General features: G+C 42.3%; 1 protein-coding gene across 1 annotated transcript in view; it reads left to right on the forward strand.

The window, feature by feature from the left end:
- Positions 1-19,131, forward strand: part of Fshr (follicle stimulating hormone receptor) — a 207,960-nt gene that overhangs the window by 175,003 nt on the left and 13,826 nt on the right. The window contains exons 7-8 of the mRNA NM_199237.2: positions 11,200-11,268; positions 11,378-11,452. Of these exons, the coding sequence (NP_954707.1) occupies positions 11,200-11,268; positions 11,378-11,452 (144 nt within the window). The remainder of the gene's footprint in view (positions 1-11,199; positions 11,269-11,377; positions 11,453-19,131) is intronic.

Raw genomic sequence — 19,131 nt, forward strand, 5'->3', positions numbered from 1 at the left:
TCTGTATTTCCTTTCATTTCTACATCTCTGAATCTCAACATGGAGTCATGTTAATAATTCATGATTCTGTAGTGTGATTCAAGTATTTAAAATTGTCTTTGACTGATGGTCTCCCGCTATGCAGCATCTGCTCCAAAGGACAAAATAGCTTGTGTGTCAATAAAGCTGATTATTGCCTGGCAAGGCTTTTGTTGCCAAAAGAGAACAATGAGGAAGGAGGTGGACTTGGGAAATATGGCTCCTTCCTCATAATCACCAGAAGTAGCTCCCACTCAGGCCCATGCTGAGTGTGCAAAGATGGTCTTCTTTGCCCAGAATAATCACACTTGCTAATGAGCCTGAGTTAATCTGACTGAATCCTGGGGAAGTTTTAAAGTGCACTAGGTGTCACTAATGAATGATTTTCTGATCCTCTCTGTTAGTTGCCAGCATGGAAGTCCACCCACTTCTCAGGATAGCCAAGAAAGTAGGTATTATGAACTATACAAGGATTCCCAGGCTTCATACAATTTAGATGCACAGACTGACAGTTGGGGACTCTCTGTAATTCTACCTTAAGAAAAGAATTCCATCTTCCTGTTTCACAAATTGTCATGGGTTCGTTTCAGTGTGATGTCTCATGATTCTGTTTTTAAGTGAACTTCATTGTGTGTAGTCTGCCAAAAGCAGATCCTGTCTGCTCTTCACCATTTTCTTTATGGACACTGTGGGATACCATAGATGCACACTTCTCAAGAGAGGATACTTTCCTCTGGGAGTCAACATTTTTCAGACATCTCTGAAAGATAAGTTCACACTTGTGAGGACAACATCTATTTCCTTACTTTGTCTGTTCCTTAATCCATAGATAATAGAGTGAAAGCTTCTTGCTCAATGCAGCTCTGAGTTTACAGTTGCTCTTAATCTGGGTAGTACCTTTAATACTGGGATGTTTTCTCCTAAGAGAGCCATTTAGCACACTCAGGGAAAGTGTAATAACATGATGTTGAGCACTCAAAAGCTCTCTACCTCATCACATCTTTGAAACTTCTGAAGTTTCATTCTAAAGACAAATGTCAATATTTATTTGTTCTAAACATCCTAAGGTCATCAGGCCCTTGGCTACTGACTCAAAAAATAAGCAATAAGAAACCATTTCTGCAGGATCTCTGAGCCCTTTCTCACCCACCTCTGGGTGAGAAAACAGAAGGGCTGCTGGGGAAGGCACCCAGTGATGGCCTTCCAGAAGAATGGCCCAACTGAGGAGAACAGAGATTACATTATATTTGAGACAACTGTCCCAGCAGGCTTTGGCCTCAGGAGAGGACTATATCATTCATGTTTTCTCTATTGCTTAGTTACCTTCTTCCATCTAACTTGCTCATCCTACATGAGTTTTAATGAGCTTTCAGTTGTCCAGAGAAGTCTCTGTTGAGTGAGCATGTCATTTGACTCTAGGGACAAAGCAGGACCTAGGAAAACCCCCAGGTCATTTTCTTTAGCAGACAATCACACAGATGGTGGTTATTCTCCTCCTCTTCCTCCTCTTCCTCCTCCTCCTCCTCCTCCTCCTCATCATCATCATCATCATCATCATCATCATCATCATCATCACAAACACCATCATTGTCAGTGAGTTTTTTTTTTATTAACTTGAGTATTTCTTATATACATTTCGAGTGTTATTCCCATTCCCGGTTTCCGGGCAAACATCCCCCTCCCCCCTCCCCTTCCTTATGGGTGTTCCCCTCCCAACCCTCCCACCATTGCCGCCCTCCCCCCATAGTCTAGTTCACTGGGGGTTCAGTCTTAGCAGGACCCAGGGCTTCCCCTTCCACTGGTGCTCTTACTAGGATATTCATTGCTACCTATGGGGTCAGAGTCCAGGGTCAGTCCATGTATAGTCTTTAGGTAGTGGCTTAGTCCCTGGAAGCTCTGGTTGCTTGGCATTGTTGTTCATAAGGGGTCTCGAGCCCCTTCAAGCTCTTCCAGTTCTTTCTCTGATTCCTTCAACGGGGGTCCTGTTCTCAGTTCAGTGGTTTGCTGCTGGCATTCGCCTCTGTATTTGCTGTATTCTGGCTGTGTCTCTCAGGAGCGATCTACATCCGGCTCCTGTCGGTCTGCACTTCTTTGCTTCATCCATCTTGTCTAATTGGGTGGCTGTATATGTATGGTCCACAGGTGGGGCAGGCTCTGAATGGGTGTTCCTGTCAGTGAGTTTTAAAGGACATTCCATGACTTAAGTGTCTAGGAACTGGGCCTAATGATATAAGCCTAAAATCCTAGTGATTTAGGAGGCTAAGACAGGAAGATGATATGTTCAAAGCCTGCCTGGACTCTACAATGAGTTCAACTTGTCTTGAAATTTAAAGATAGACATATTTAAATATAAATGTACATTTATATTTAACATAAATATATAAATAAACATACATATGTAAATATACACATATATACATATATATACACACACACTAAGGAATAACAATAATTTGGAAGAATTGCCTAATATTTAGATATAGATGATACGGATAGATAGATAGATAGATAGATAGATAGATAGATAGGCATAGATGGCAGAAGATATATTCCAGAGGTAGAAAACATGTCTAGCATGATCAAGGCCTTGAATTCATCATAAAACTCCCAAAGAAAAAGATTAGAAGTGTACTTTATAGCTGTTGGTATCTCTGTGTTGGTAGTTTAAGAATACAGCAGTTCAATATGAAGCCAAGGGAAGGGGTTTTGCCATAATTTGATTCTGTGTGATGATATATAATTGATATAAAAATAGCTATCCCTTCCTGTATGATGTGACTTGCTAACCAAAAAACCTAAAAGGGCAATGGGCTACCTTGAATACAATAATTATTATAGTCTATATATTATTTCATTATATCACTGTTTTTTCATGGGACAATTTTGTACAGTAAAAAATCAATTGTCGGGGGCGGCACAAGTCTTCCTGGTTGCTGCCGCTGCAGAGAGCCCCTGGGCAGCACCCCACGAGCGAACCTGAGCCTCGGGACCACAGGTAAAACCAAATTTTCTGCTGCAAGAAAGCTGCCTGGTGAGCTTGGGACACACGGAAGCAGAATTTCTCTGGACCGGGCACGTTCTGTGTTTACCGGAAGTCCCACACCCGCGGATCCCGGCCTGCAGCAGCTCTCTTCTCCCAGACCCAGTGAGAGAGAGACCCAACCGCCTGGTCAGGTGGGCACTCCTGAGGCTGCAGAGCAGAAGAGACCACCAACTCTGCTCACCCCTGCCCACATCCCTGGCCCAAGAGGAAACTGTATAAGGCCTCTGGGCTCCCGTGGGGGAGGGCCCAGGAGCGGCAGGACCCCTGCCTGAGACACCGCTGGAACCTGAAAGAAACAGACCGGATAAACAGTTCTCTGCACCCAAATCCCGTGGGAGGGAGAGCTAACTAAACCTTCAGAGAGGCAGACAAGCCTGGGAAACCAGAAGAGACTGCTCCCTACACACACAGCTCGGACGCCAGAGGAAAAAGCCAAAGACCATCTGGAACCCTGGTGCACTGAAGCTCCCGGAAACGGCAGCACAAGACTTCCTGGTTGCTGACGCTGCAGAGAGCCCGTGGGCAGCACCCCACGAGCGAACTTGAGCCTCGGGACCACAGGTAAGACCAAATTTTCTGCTGCAAGAAAGCTGCCTGGTGAACTCAAGACACAGGCCCACAGGAACAGCTGAAGACCTGTAGAGAGGAAAAACTACACGCCCGAAAGCAGAACACTCTGTCCCCATAACTGACTGAAAGAGAGGAAAACAGGTCTACAGCACTCCTGACACACAGGCTTATAGGACAGTCTAGCCACTGTCAGAAATAGCAGAACAAAGTAACACTAGAGATAATCTGATGGCGAGAGGCAAGCGCAGGAACCCAAGCAACAGAAACCAAGACTACATGGCACCATCGGAGCCCAATTCTCCCATCAAAACAAACATGGAATATCCAAACACACCAGAAAAGCAAGATCTAGTTTCAAAATCATATTTGATCATGATGCTGGAGGACTTCAAGAAAGACATGAAGAACTCCCTTAGAGAACAAGTAGAAGCCTACAGAGAGGAATCGCAAAAATGCCTGAAAGAATCCCAAAAATCCCTGAAAGAATTCCAGGAAAACATAAATAAACAAGTAGAAGCCCATAGAGAGGAGACACAAAAATCCCTGAAAGAATTCCAGGAAAACACAATCAAACAGTTGAAGGAATTAAAAATGGAAATAGAAGCAATCAAGAAAGAACACATGGAAACAACCTTGGATATAGAAAACCAAAAGAAGAGACAAGGAGCTGTAGATACAAGCTTCACCAACAGAATACAAGAGATGGAAGAGAGAATCTCAGGAGCAGAAGATTCCATAGAAATCATTGACTCAACTGTCAAAGATAATGTAAAGTGGAAAAAGCTACTGGTCCAAAACATACAGGAAATCCAGGACTCAATGAGAAGATCAAACCTAAGGATAATAGGTATAGAAGAGAGTGAAGACTCCCAGCTCAAAGGACCAGTAAATATCTTCAACAAAATCATAGAAGAAAACTTCCCTAACCTAAAAAAAGAGATACCCATAGACATACAAGAAGCCTACAGAACTCCAAATAGATTGGACCAGAAAAGAAACTCCTCCCGTCACATAATTGTCAAAACACCAAACGCACAAAATAAAGAAAGAATATTAAAAGCAGTAAGGGAAAAAGGTCAAGTAACATATAAAGGGAGACCTATCAGAATCACACCAGACTTCTCGCCAGAAACTATGAAGGCCAGAAGATCCTGGACTGATGTCATACAGACCCTAAGAGAACACAAATGCCAGCCCAGGTTACTGTATCCAGCAAAACTCTCAATTAACATTGATGGAGAAACCAAGATATTCCATGACAAAACCAAATTTACACAATATCTTTCTACAAATCCAGCACTACAAAGCCCAACATAAGGAGGCAAGCTATACCCTAGAAGAAGCAAGAAACTAATCGTCTTGGCAACAAAACAAAGAGAATGAAAGCACACAAACATAACCTCACATCCAAATATGAATATAAAGGGAAGCAATAATCATTATTCCTTAATATCTCTCAATATCAATGGCCTCAACTCCCCAATAAAAAGACATAGATTAACAAACTGGATACGCAACGAGGACCCTGCATTCTGCTGCTTACAGGAAACACACCTCAGAGACAAAGACAGACACTACCTCAGAGTGAAAGGCTGGAAAACAACTATCCAAGCAAATGGTCAGAAGAAGCAAGCTGGAGTAGCCATTCTAATATCAAATAAAATCAATTTCCAACTAAAAGTCATCAAAAAAGATAAGGAAGGACACTTCATATTCATCAAACGAAAAATCCACCAAGATGAACTCTCAATCCTAAATATCTATGCCCCAAATACAAGGGCACCTACATACGTAAAAGAAACCTTACTAAAGCTCAAAACACACATTGCACCTCACACAATAATAGTGGGAGATTTCAACACACCACTCTCATCAATGGACAGATCAGGGAAACAGAAATTAAACAGTGATGTCGACAGACTAAGAGAAGTCATGAGCCAAATGAACTTAACGGATATTTATAGAACATTCTATCCTAAAGCAAAAGGATATACCTTCTTCTCAGCTCCTCATGGTACTTTCTCCAAAATTGACCATATAATTGGTCAAAAAACGGGCCTCAACAGGTACAGAAAGATAGAAATAATCCCATGCGTGCTATCGGACCACCACGGCCTAAAACTGGTCTTCAATAACAATAAGGGGAGAATGCCCACATATACGTGGAAATTGAACAATGCTCTACTCAATGATAACCTGGTCAAGGAAGAAATAAAGAAAGAAATTAAAAACTTTTTAGAATTTAATGAAAATGAAGATACAACATACCCAAACTTATGGGACACAATGAAAGCTGTGCTAAGAGGAAAACTCATAGCGCTGAGTGCCTGCAGAAAGAAACAGGAAAGAGCATATGTCAGCAGCTTGACAGCACCCCTAAAAGCTCTAGAACAAAAAGAAGCAAATACACCCAGGAGGAGTAGAAGGCAGGAAATAATCAAACTCAGAGCTGAAATCAACCAAGTAGAAACAAAAAGGAACATAGAAAGAATCAACAGAACCAAAAGTTGGTTCTTTGAGAAAGTCAACAAGATAGATAAACCCTTAGCCAGACTAACGAGAGGACACAGAGAGTGCGTCCAAATTAACAAAATCAGAAATGAAAAGGGAGACATAACAAGAGATTCAGAGGAAATTCAAAAAATCATCAGATCTTACTATAAAAAGCTATATTCAACAAAATTTGAAAATCTTCAGGAAATCGACAATTTCCTAGACAGATACCAGGTATCGAAGTTAAATCAGGAACAGATAAACCAGTTAAACAACCCCATAACTCCTAAGGAAATAGAAGTAGTCATTAAAGGTCTCCCAACCAAAAAGAGCCCAGGTCCAGATGGGTTTAGTGCAGAATTCTATCAAACCTTCATAGAAGACCTCATACCAATATTATCCAAACTATTCCACAAAATTGAAACAGATGGAGCACTACCGAATTCCTTCTACGAAGCCACAATTACTCTTATACCTAAACCACACAAAGACACAACAAAGAAAGAGAACTTCAGACCAATTTCCCTTATGAATATCGACGCAAAAATACTCAATAAAATTCTGGCAAACCGAATTCAAGAGCACATCAAAACAATCATCCACCATGATCAAGTAGGCTTCATCCCAGGCATGCAGGGATGGTTTAATATACGGAAAACCATCAACGTGATCCATTATATAAACAAACTGAAAGAACAAAACCACATGATCATTTCATTAGATGCTGAGAAAGCATTTGACAAAATTCAACACCCCTTCATGATAAAAGTCCTGGAAAGAATAGGAATTCAAGGCCCATACCTAAACATATTAAAAGCCATATACAGCAAACCAGTTGCTAACATTAAACTAAATGGAGAGAAACTTGAAGCAATCCCACTAAAATCGGGGACTAGACAAGGCTGCCCACTCTCTCCCTACTTATTCAATATAGTTCTTGAAGTTCTAGCCAGAGCAATCAGACAACAAAAGGAGATCAAGGGGATACAGATCAGAAAAGAAGAAGTCAAAATATCACTATTTGCAGATGACATGATAGTATATTTAAGTGATCCCAAAAGTTCCACCAGAGAACTACTAAAGCTGATAAACAACTTCAGCAAAGTGGCTGGGTATAAAATTAACTCAAATAAATCAGTTGCCTTCCTCTATACAAAAGAGAAACAAGCCGAGAAAGAAATTAGGGAAACGACACCCTTCATAATAGACCCAAATAATATAAAGTACCTCGGTGTGACTTTAACCAAGCAAGTAAAAGATCTGTACAATAAGAACTTCAAGACACTGAGGAAAGAAATTGAAGAAGACCTCAGAAGATGGAAAGATCTCCCATGCTCATGGATTGGCAGGATTAATATAGTAAAAATGGCCATTTTACCAAAAGCAATCTACAGATTCAATGCAATCCCCATCAAAATACCAATCCAATTCTTCAAAGAGTTAGACAGAACAATTTGCAAATTCATCTGGAATAACAAAAAACCCAGGATAGCTAAAGCTATCCTCAACAATAAAAGGACTTCAGGGGGAATCACTATCTCTGAACTCAAGCAGTATTACAGAGCAATAGTGATAAAAACTGCATGGTATTGGTACAGAGACAGACAGATAGACCAATGGAATAGAATTGAAGACCCAGAAATGAACCCACACACCTATGGTCACTTGATTTTTGACAAAGGAGCCAAAACCATCCAATGGAAAAAAGATAGCATTTTCAGGAAATGGAGCTGGTTCAACTGGAGGGCAACATGTAGAAGAATGCAGATCAATCCATGCTTATCACCCTGTACAAAGCTTAAGTCCAAGTGGATCAAGGACCTCCACATCAAACCAGACTCACTCAAACTAATAGAAGAAAAACTAGGGAAGCATCTGGAACACATAGGCACTGGAAAAAATTTCCTGAACAAAACACCAATGGCTTATGCTCTAAGATCAAGAATCGACAAATGGGATCTCATAAAACTGCAAAGCTTCTGTAAGGCAAAGGACACTGTGGTTAGGACAAAACGGCAACCAACAGATTGGGAAAAGATCTTTACCAATCCTACAACAGATAGAGGCCTTATATCCAAAATATACAAAGAACTCAAGAAGTTAGACCGCAGGGAAACAAATAACCCTATTAAAAAATGGGGTTCAGAGCTAAACAAAGAATTCACAGCTGAGGAATGCCGAATGGCTGAGAAACACCTAAAGAAATGTTCAACATCTTTAGTCATAAGGGAAATGCAAATCAAAACAACCCTGAGATTTCACCTCACACCAGTGAGAATGGCTAAGATCAAAAACTCAGGTGACAGCAGATGCTGGCGAGGATGTGGAGAAAGGGGAACACTCCTCCATTGTTGGTGGGATTGCAGACTGGTAAAACCATTCTGGAAATCAGTCTGGAGGTTCCTCAGAAAATTGGACATTGAACTGCCTGAGGATCCAGCTATACCTATCTTGGGCATATACCCAAAAGATGCCTCAACATATAAAAGAGACACGTGCTCCACTATGTTCATCGCAGCCTTATTTATAATAGCCAGAAGCTGGAAAGAACCTAGATGCCCTTCAACAGAGGAATGGATACAGAAAATGTGGTACATCTACACAATGGAATATTACTCAGCTATCAAAAACAACGAGTTTATGAAATTCGTAGGCAAATGGTTGGAACTGGAAAATATCATCCTGAGTGAGCTAACCCAATCACAGAAAGACATACATGGTATGCACTCATTGATAAGTGGCTATTAGCCCAAATACTTGAATTACCCTAGATCCCTAGAACAAACGAAACTCAAGACGGATGATCAAGATGTAAATGCTTCACTCCTTCTTTAAATGAGGAAAAAGAATACCCTTGGCAGGGAAGGGAGAAGCAAAGATTAAAACAGAGACTGAAGGAACACCCATTCAGAGCCTGCCCCACATGTGGCCCATACATATACAGCCACCCAATTAGACAAGATGGATGAAGCAAAGAAGTGCAGACCAACAGGAGCCGGATGTAGATCGCTCCTGAGAGACACAGCCAGAATACAGCAAATACAGAGGCGAATGCCAGCAGCAAACCACTGAACTGAGAATAGGTCCCCTGTTGAAGGAATCAGAGAAAGAACTGGAAGAGCTTGAAGGGGCTCGAGACCCCTTATGAACAACAATGCCAAGCAACCAGAGCTTCCAGGGACTAAGCCACTACCTAAAGACTATACATGGACTGACCCTGGACTCTGACCCCATAGGTAGCAATGAATATCCTAGTAAGAGCACCAGTGGAAGGGGAAGCCCTGGGTCCTGCTAAGACTGAACCCCCAGTGAACTAGTCTATGGGGGGAGGGCGGCAATGGGGGGAGGGTTGGGAGGGGAACACCCATAAGGAATGGGAGGGGGGAGGGGGATGTTTGCCCGGAAACCGGGAAAGGGAATAACACTCAAAATGTATATAAGAAATACTCAAGTTAATAAAAAATAAAAAGAAAAAAAAAAGAAAAAAAAATCAATTGTCTAGTCTATAGGTAAGTAGGTAGAGCCTATACAGGCCTGGGCAAAGATTCAGAATCGGACAATTAAAGTGCATAGGTCAACTTCAGCTTCTAGCTAAGACTGGCTTCTACAGTTGGCATATATTATAAAAGTTTTTTTTTAACTTAACTACTATATTTTGTATTTGTTCAATAAAATTCACGACCTCACCTTAAGAGAACCTATATAAAGCAAATAGCATCTTTAATCTTGTCTCTTGGTCCATAAGGTAGAGAAATTTTGTTGACACTTGTGGTTGATGTCAAACCACAATGAATAGATAAGCATCCCACAGGTTAGAGATTGCTGACCCAGTGAATGTCACCACCCTGGATATGATGTATCCACAGTCTAAGTGTTTCTGGGAGAAACCTTTCAGGGTAGTGGTGGTAGAGTGGGGTTTGGGGAGTAAGATGGAGTACACAGTCACTCCTTTGTCAGGAGATGCCACCTTTTAGGTAGCCAATGTTGAAAAGATATACTTTCCTTCTCTCTAGGTTTGTTAGCTCAGTGGCTTTCAGGAAGATGGGAGACAAAGACACATAGTTGTCCACCTGTGATTTTTTGAACGGTCTTCTAGCTTCCCAACACAGCCTAAGAAATGTTTGGAGTCCCAACCTAGCTTCTCTGTGTCAGCTCTTAGAACAGGCTGTTAGTAAACCCACCAAACCTGGCAAGAAGAGAGGCTGTGCACAAGCAAGAGCGGGTATTCAAGGCTCAGAGCTGGCTTTCCTGACTGTGAAGTTGTTTTGTTTGAAAATCCACTCAAGAGGGGCAACAGGACATACCCTATGGCCCCAGGTGGCCTGAGGCACCCCTGTCCAAGCAAACCTGCTTCTCAGCCGTCTCAGTACAATGAGCACAACTTCGTAAACCAGTCCCACCTCCCAGAGTTCAGCAGTGGCCACTCTCACAAGCTCATCCCGCCACAGCCCACAGTTTCTGTAATTGATTTCCCATCCTTTCTGCCATAACCCACAGCCACCTCCACAAACCTCCAATAACCAGGGCCCCATGGGTCACTGGAGATGTTCAGGTTGTCTGACAATTTAATTAGATCACTTTGATGACAGCCAGTCCCGTTGCTGTGGGCGAGCATGGGTGAAAAGCATAAAGCCACAGGGAAAGGTGAACAAAATCACCCTTTCTCTGTCTTAGAAATATTTGTTCAGTAATTATGGTTTCCGTCCTTCAAGTCAGGGGAGATCTTTGATCTTCCTCTAGAATTTTCTCTGTATGTGGGCGAAGTGTACAAAGATCTTATAGGTAGAGGATACAGTGTGCCTTAAAAAAAACTAAATGTTTATTAATTCTTCTCCATGAAGCCTAGTTATTCCTGGGAAGAGATAACATACAGACATAATGCAAACTTCAAAACATACAAAGAGGTTACATAGTGGTAAACCAGCATGAGTCACTCCCGGTCCATCCCTGAGCTTAAGAGTTGCATCTTTTTTATGCTACTAACTCTGCTGTCTGACCCTGCTCCAATCCAATTACAAATCCCCTGTATTGTCTGTATCCGACATTATTAAGTTTTTAATGGGCTTTTATTTCAGATGGCTGAGTAAGAATGGGATTGAAGAAATACACAACTGTGCATTCAACGGAACTCAGCTAGATGAACTGTAAGTAGTCCTGACTGCTCTCCCAGGCCATTTAGAGGGAAATGGCTCTTACAACAGGGATATTTATGTGGTTTTCTTTTTCTTATTCTTTCTCCAACTCCACCCCCAGGAATCTAAGCGATAACAATAATTTGGAAGAATTGCCTAATGACGTTTTCCAGGGAGCCTCTGGGCCAGTCATTTTGTGAGTAACTCCGTTCATTTCCATGCAGAAGAGCTCAGCTTGTATGAGTTAGAAGTCAACTTTCTCCACCTTAAAGAAACTTACAAAATAGGGAAGCCAAACAAGGTCAACTTTGATTTGTGATACCTGCAAAGATTTGTGGGACAACTTAGAGTACACTGGTGAGAGTAATATGAAATAAACATGTCCTGAGTCTCGGACCGTGTTCTAAGAGGTTAAAGTGTATCTCAATTAATCCTTATGAAGCCCACTGGGATAAGAGTCATTGTTGTCATTCTGAAGAAAGGTAAACTGGATTACCTGGAGGAGTTAACCAACTCTCTCAAACACAACGTAAGTTGTATAGAATGGATTTGGAACTAAATGGTGAGACCAATGGTACAGCCAGGCATTCTGCTACGTGTCTCTTCCTTGACAAGGAAAGCTTGATTCTCCTTCCTTATCCTCAATACCTAGGATAAATAAACATGTCCACTCAATGGAGTGAGATGCACACACACACATTATTCTGGGATCCTCTTCCCAGATCCAGTGGACTACATCAGTGCCTTGCCCCCTTGTGTCAGAACTTCTTCCCCTCTGACTCTTTCACATTCCCAACTTCCTTCACAAGTAGCTTTGCTCCTCTTCTCTTCTTATCTCTGCCCCTTCATGGATGATCTCTTAAGCCCTGAGTCTCCTCCAAGTCTCTCTAGAAACCAAACCATCAGTGACTTCCCCCTGCAGCTCCCGTTGTCTCTGTGATGCAGAGCGGAGAAGGCCACTGCATCACAGTTACCAAGGTCTTTTTTAATGTGCTTTCCTGGACTCTAAGCAAGATCTACTGGATTAACTAAAGAATGTTCTTCAGGAAGAGAGGCACATAAAGGGAAGAAACGAGGTGCAGGAAGGCTGGCAAACAAATAACTATGCCTATACCACAACTATGGCTTCCCCCGAACCCCCATCTAAGTTCTATGCAGACATGTGGTAGCCACACTCCTGTCCTCTTATTTACCAGTCATCATAGGCATAGTCACTTACCTGGGCAGACATCACTTTCACATTCACAAATGGCCAGCTTTCTCTTTTGTAAAAGAATCTTCGTATTTTCAGAATCATGTTCTGTGTGGCAGGACAGTAACTCCGCAAATGTTTCTTATTGATGATAAGGGGTGTGCTGTAATTCTGAGATAGGCTCTACCTTTTGAAGACAAGAAAGTATGTGTTAAGAAAGATTTATCATCCTAAATTCAAACATTAATCTAAAGTGCCAGAGCTGAGACAGCAAAACAGAGACAAGAGGAAGCACTGCTTTAAAGCCAAGCTGTCAGGGCAGACAACCGTGGTTACGACTCAGTCCTTTCCCTGTCTAAGCCCCAGCTTTCTTACTTAAAGGGCAGGAAAACCAGTGGCATCTATTTATTACGGTCTGAGGCTTAAAGACATATACCCATAGACATGTACCCACAGACATATCATATACATATGCATAGATAGATAGATAGATAGATAGATAGATAGATAGATAGATAGATAGATAGATAGATAGATAGATGCGTAACTTCTACTTGTAGTATTTAAGAGAGCAATACCATATAGTACAGGAAACCAAATGAAGTTCTTCATCCCAAGGACATTATATTTTATGGAAGGGGAATCAGGTAATAATATGACTTAATATATCAGATTATGATGTTGGTTTAAAGTACAATGTCGGGCACAGTAGAGAGTACTAGGAACATAGTCCAAGTGTTCATGGAGTATTTATAACCCATAGCGATCAATGTATTCTGTCCCGAGAGTTCTTGGAAAACAAGCAGACTCTCACAGTACCTCTGATGCTCTGCGGATGGCTAGAAGTTCACCCATGTCACCTAGCTACAAGTCCTGAATGCTTTGGCTCTTCCTGTGTGGACACTGCTCTCTGTTCTTGGCAGAACATGTCAGCAGTGGGATATGTTTTCAATATGAAGCCTGCTGCATCTGCAGAGCCATAACCTATTGTGTGCTCCTGAAAATGCTGCCTTGGATATGAGTCAGAGCCGGCTCATTATCAAGCTGAGGCATCCAGGACCAGGGAAGGAAAGTGACCCACTGAGGGTCACAATATAACTATAAACAGCACAGCTTGAGGCATAAACCAGTCCAGATGCCTCACATTCACATGTGTTCTACCATGAATACATCTACTAAGACATGTGCAAGTTAGTCATCAGACCTCCAACAACAGAGAGCAAACTGAAGTAGAAGGAAAATAATTATGACCATCGTCTTCTCATCCTAGGAGCACAGGTCACTGATACAGACACATGGCTCATGTGAGCATGTGCTGAGGCTGCATCAGCAGTATCCAGGCCAGACACTGACCATGTGTCTCCTCAGAATGCTAACAGAGACCACAAGATACAAATCTCCCACACATCCCTGATGTGAATGGAAGCAAAAGAAATGGAGTCAGCAGAAGCAATTCTGTAGGGCCCTGCCCTTTATAAGGCTGTGTTGCCATCCCCCCTGTTGCTGGAATATATGTGCATAGAATTAGGAAAACAAATTGTGTAGAAATCCAGTGAAATTAAGAAACGCTTTAATTGACTCAAAATGGTAGCAAAGCCTGGTAACACTCGGATAACCCCGGAACTCTGGAGGCAAACACAGGAGGATTTCCATGAGCTGCAGCTGGCCTGAGTCAGTTATGTAGTCAGTCTGAGGATTTCCTGACCTCAAGTCTTGTCTCAAAAGGCACCCTCAAATGGTATTAAGCAAGAATAATATCCCATATATCCCTTGCCTTTTCATGTCAATGTATAAGGATATGTGCACAAGAACCTGGCTGAAATCCCAGCATGTAACTGCTAATTTCCTTCTGTGACTTCAAGTTCAAGTTATCACTTTAACTTCCTGCCTCCCCTTCTGCAAGTCTGAGGTCATTCCAAATGTCCTTCATGCCTGTCTCCTCGACAAGTGGAATGCAGGCAGATGATGGCCTATCTATCTCATTTTCTACTTCTGCAATGTTGTGCAGCGACTCTATTAGACTTGCCCAGTGGGGGGTTTGGTGACCACCTTCTTCCAGTGGCTTTAAACAAGTGAGAGGAAACAGGGTCATGCTTAAACAGCCCACAACACAGCCGCTGCTGCTCAAATCACGAGTTGAGCTGGGTCTTGGGTCAGATCCCTAACTCTTACCCCCCCCAAAAAAAATAGTGTTCCAGGCTTCTCAAGTCAGGAGGTCCACTACATGCTCTCTGGGTAGATGAGGAATAGTCAGCCGAATCCCAATCTGGCTGTGGGTTACTGAATGGCAAAGCATTTATAACAGATCAGTGCATCCCACAGGGAGCCTTAGAATCAAAATGGGTCCTTAAAGTTATGCTTAAATAAGTCAGAGAAGCATGCCTCTACATAAGCAGTCTTTGCATGTGGCTGACCCTCAGGAGGAGCCAGGTTATGTACATCAGCCTAGGGCAGATCTTGCAATAGAACACAGCTCTGAGGCATCTGAGTTGTGAGTGACTTCTGACTGAGCTGCAGCAGGGTTTCAAAGTGTGATTGCACATCATAAGCCTCTGGAGGATTTTTAAACTATAAATTGCTAATCCTGACACTAAGAACTCTAGATTCATTGACTCTGGCATACATCAGTTAGTAGAGTGCTTATATGCAAGGTACAGAGCCCTGGGTTTGATCCCCAGCCCTGTATGAAATCAGGTATGGTGGCACACACTTGTAATTGCTGAACTAGAGGTAGAGGCGGCCGCATAGCAAGTTGAAGCCTGAGACGCTGTCTCAAAAGTTGGGGAGGAATGATTCAAAATCTCAAGGCGGGGTGGGGGGGTGTGTTAGGAACTGGTATCTCTAACGATGTACGCCAGTGGTGCTGATGCTAGTAGACCCAGAAGCTGCTCTAGCATCCTGCTCTGGAGTCAGCTTTGAGAATTGCTTTGTTCAGCCACCACAGCATCCGCGATGGTGTGTCTTCCTTTTCCTTGGTCTCCAGCAGATAAGTATGAAAGCTTCTAAGGGAATTGGGGACGCTCAATCACTCAAACTGATGGCTGATTCTTCCTGAAGGCAAAAATTCTAGCTACATGAAGAAGAGTGAGCCTCTGAACATACATGTCTAATCTGTTTGATTGAAAAGACGAAAGGATGTGGGAAGCCGGGGGCAGGCAGACAGGCTCCATCACGTTTCAAAGGCATAGCATCTTCAATTCCCCTTGTGAGTCTTGACCCTGAGCATCAGCAGCCATCTAAGTTCTCACCCGATATTCTGAACTCACTAGAGCTGGACTTCTTTAAGCAATCAAGCAATTGCTGTTTCCTTGGGAAACAGTTTCCTGTGGGGAAAATGTAATGTGTTGCCTTTGCAGGCTGGAGTCAGTACAATCATATTCTGATGGTTTATCAAATTGATTTGGCTATAGCTCAGATTCACCTGATAGTTCAGATTCAAACACTGAGTTATTTGTATAAAAATGATTCTCTTCCATTACCAGTGTACCCACAGTCCTATAGATAGTAAATTGCCTTTTTATCCCGCCTGGGATCATGAAAGAGAGGTCTTCTAGCCATCTGTCAATGTAGAATACAGCAGAAATGCGCTCTCACTTATGGAAATGATTGACCTGTAATAACATCTTTGCTGGGAAAAAATAGAAATTGTTCAAATCACATTTGTGGCAGTGGCTATAACAGACTTTATTAAAGGGGCATGCAGCACTATTTAACTCCTGCTTCTCCTATGCCAGTGTCATTACCTACTGCTCTCTCCCTTGCCACTCTGTACCTCAATGCCAAGAATCCTAGCAATGCCAAAACAATTTAGGATTACTAAATCTCTAAGACCCAGCCATCAGCCTGTGGTGTCTCTGTTAGTCCTGCTAATGGTCTAAAGTTTCAAAACTATTCATTGCCAAAATACAGCGTATTTCAAAATACTAACCAAAATAATACTTTAAAATGAAAAACTGTAGTTATTCTGCCTGACCAGGCTAAAAGACAAGGAAGGGTTAGGCAAACAGTCCACAACCCTGCCACCTGTGTGGGATGAGGTCAGAATTGAACATTGTCAAATACTCACTAAGGATTCAGTAGCAGATCTGCCACTGTGTGTCTAGCATAGGGACAGGTGTAAGGAACAGAGAAACTTAAAACAAACCAAAACGGTGCCTGCTCTGAAGTTGGGGTGGAGAATAAATGCTGCCTACTTGTGAAATAAGCACACTGTAAATTTTCTTTTTTTTCTCAATAATTTATTTATTTTTATTCACTTTACATCCTGATCACAGCTTCTCACCTTCTCCAAGTCCCACACTTACAAATTTTTCCTTCCATTGTCCCCTCTGCTTCTCCTCAAAGAAGAGGAGCGCTCCTTGGGTATCTCCCCACCCTGGGACATCTAGGCCTAGCAGTACTGGGCACATCCTCTCGCCCTAAGGCCCTACCAGGCAGTCCAGGTAGGAGAAGGGGATTCAATGTCAGGGAACAGAGACCAGGGTAGCCTGATCTCCACTTGTTAGGGGACCCACATGAAGACCAAGCTGCACATTTGCTACAAATATATAAAGGGCCTAGTTCCAGGCTCTGCTAGCTGGTGGCCCAGTCTCTATGAGCTGCCGTAGGCCCAAATCAGTTGACTCCGTAGGCCTTCCTGTGGTGTTCTTGACCCCATCACCTTGCTCAATTCTGTCTCCCACTCTTCCACAAGGTTCCTCAAACTCCACCTGATGTTCGGCTGTGGGTCTCTGCATCGGCCTCCATCCACTACTGGATGAAGTCACTCAGGAGACAGTTATGCTAGGTTTCTTTTTGCAAGCATAGCAGAGTATTGTTAATGGTGTCAGAAGTTGGCTCTCTCACATGGGATGGGTCTCAAGTTGGGGCAGTCACTGGTTGGCTGTTCCCTCAGTCTCAGCTCCATCATAATTCCTGCACATCTTGTAGGTAAGACAAATTTTAGGTTGAAGGTTTTGTGGGTGTATTAATGAGCTCCTCTTTCCTCTGGAAGTCTTGCCTGGCTAAAGGAGAAGGCCACTTTAGTCTCTACCTCGCCCTCTCAATGTAGACTTTTGCTACAGAGCAGAGTGCTGATTGCAACACTGTGACTTTGGTTTGGATTTGGAGTTTGAACCTGCCTTACCCTGTAGCCTAGGCTGGCCTGGAACTCATTGTATAATTCAGGCTACCCTCAAAATCCCATCAGTCCTCCTGATTCAGCCACTCTGTTACTAAGGTTACAGGCAGGGTCTACTATACTATACATGATGACTTGTGACTGGTGAAGTGACAGTGTGAAAAGAGAAGAGTTTATAAAGAGAGGCAAAATTGTAGTCGCCGCACCATTGTTGTTCGTCTGCAGTCTCTTTTGTGTCCAGTTCATTTCATGTTCAATCTGTTGAATACTTACATATAGTTGAATACCTACATATAGCATGTGTGTGTGTGTGTGTGTGTCTGTGTTTCTGCATGTACTGTATATATGGATTCAACACTATTCTCAAGACTAGAAAACTACAGATCTTGAATTATTTTTCTGTCTTGTATAGATTCTAAATTTCTGTCTGGTTGTCAAAACTCAGAGTTTTAATCCTATCCCATAGTTCCCTGTGTTCCTTAAAACATGATTGTCCACCATAGCCTTCACTGTGTTTTGTTTTGTTTGTTTGTTTGTTTTGTTTTATACTCTGGGAATATCTGAAATATTAGCCAAAATGTCACTAACCACATAATGATTGCATTAATTACAATTCTCCAGAGACATGTAACCTATGACTGAGACATGTACAGATCCATGAGATGAGATTCATCAGGGTAGTTAGCGCACATAAATGTGATAGCTGAGAGGTCCTTTCTAGACTATTACAGCTGAGAGAGCCAGGGAATCTGGTAGTATGGCATAGTCCAAACTCAAATCCTCAGCCCAACATCAGAGAAACCAAGGAGTTGCTGGTGCAAGTCCTAAGGCTGCTGAATCTGGACTTTTGTTATATGAAGAATGATAAAAGAAAGATGCCAGTTCCAAATGCGTGAGGCAGTATGAATTTGCCAACCCACATTGATTAAAACCAAATTTTCCCCAAACTCTGCAAATTCAAGTACAATCTTCTGGCAATCCCCATAGATACTCCAAAATAATGTTTTCCCAGCTCTCTGGGTATCCCTTAATCCAAGATTAACCAGTTGAGTTACAATCACTTATACTCATAAGAATGTAAAAATTAATGTTTATTGTATTACACTCCATATATTTTCCCATGTAGGAGTGAAGAGCATTTTTTATAAAGGAATTATAAAATCAAATGTCGTATTTCTACCTTTGAGGCCAGCCTGGTCTAGAAAGTAAGTTCTGGGACAGACAAGGGCTACAACACAGAAAAACCCTGACTTGAAGGGGAAAAAAGGAAAAAGAAGAGGAGAGGAGAGGAGAGGAGAGGAGAGGAGAGGAGAGGAGAGGAGAGGAGAGGAGAGGAGAGGAGAGGAGAGGAGAGGAGAGGAGAGGAGAAAAAGGATAAGAAAGCATACCTCAGAGAATCTGAAGCTGCTCCCTATAGGAATAGCGATGAGTGAAAAACACTAATAGTTCGCTTATGTATATATAGGATATTTATCTAAGTTTGAATATGGAATCCAAAAGACAGGAGTCAAGGGTGCCATCTAAATTTGTTTATGACAAGTTGGAATATCCAACCTGGTTCAGG

This window comes from Rattus norvegicus, chromosome 6 (assembly GCF_036323735.1).
Source record: "Rattus norvegicus strain BN/NHsdMcwi chromosome 6, GRCr8, whole genome shotgun sequence".
Classification (NCBI taxonomy): Eukaryota; Metazoa; Chordata; class Mammalia; order Rodentia; family Muridae; genus Rattus; species Rattus norvegicus.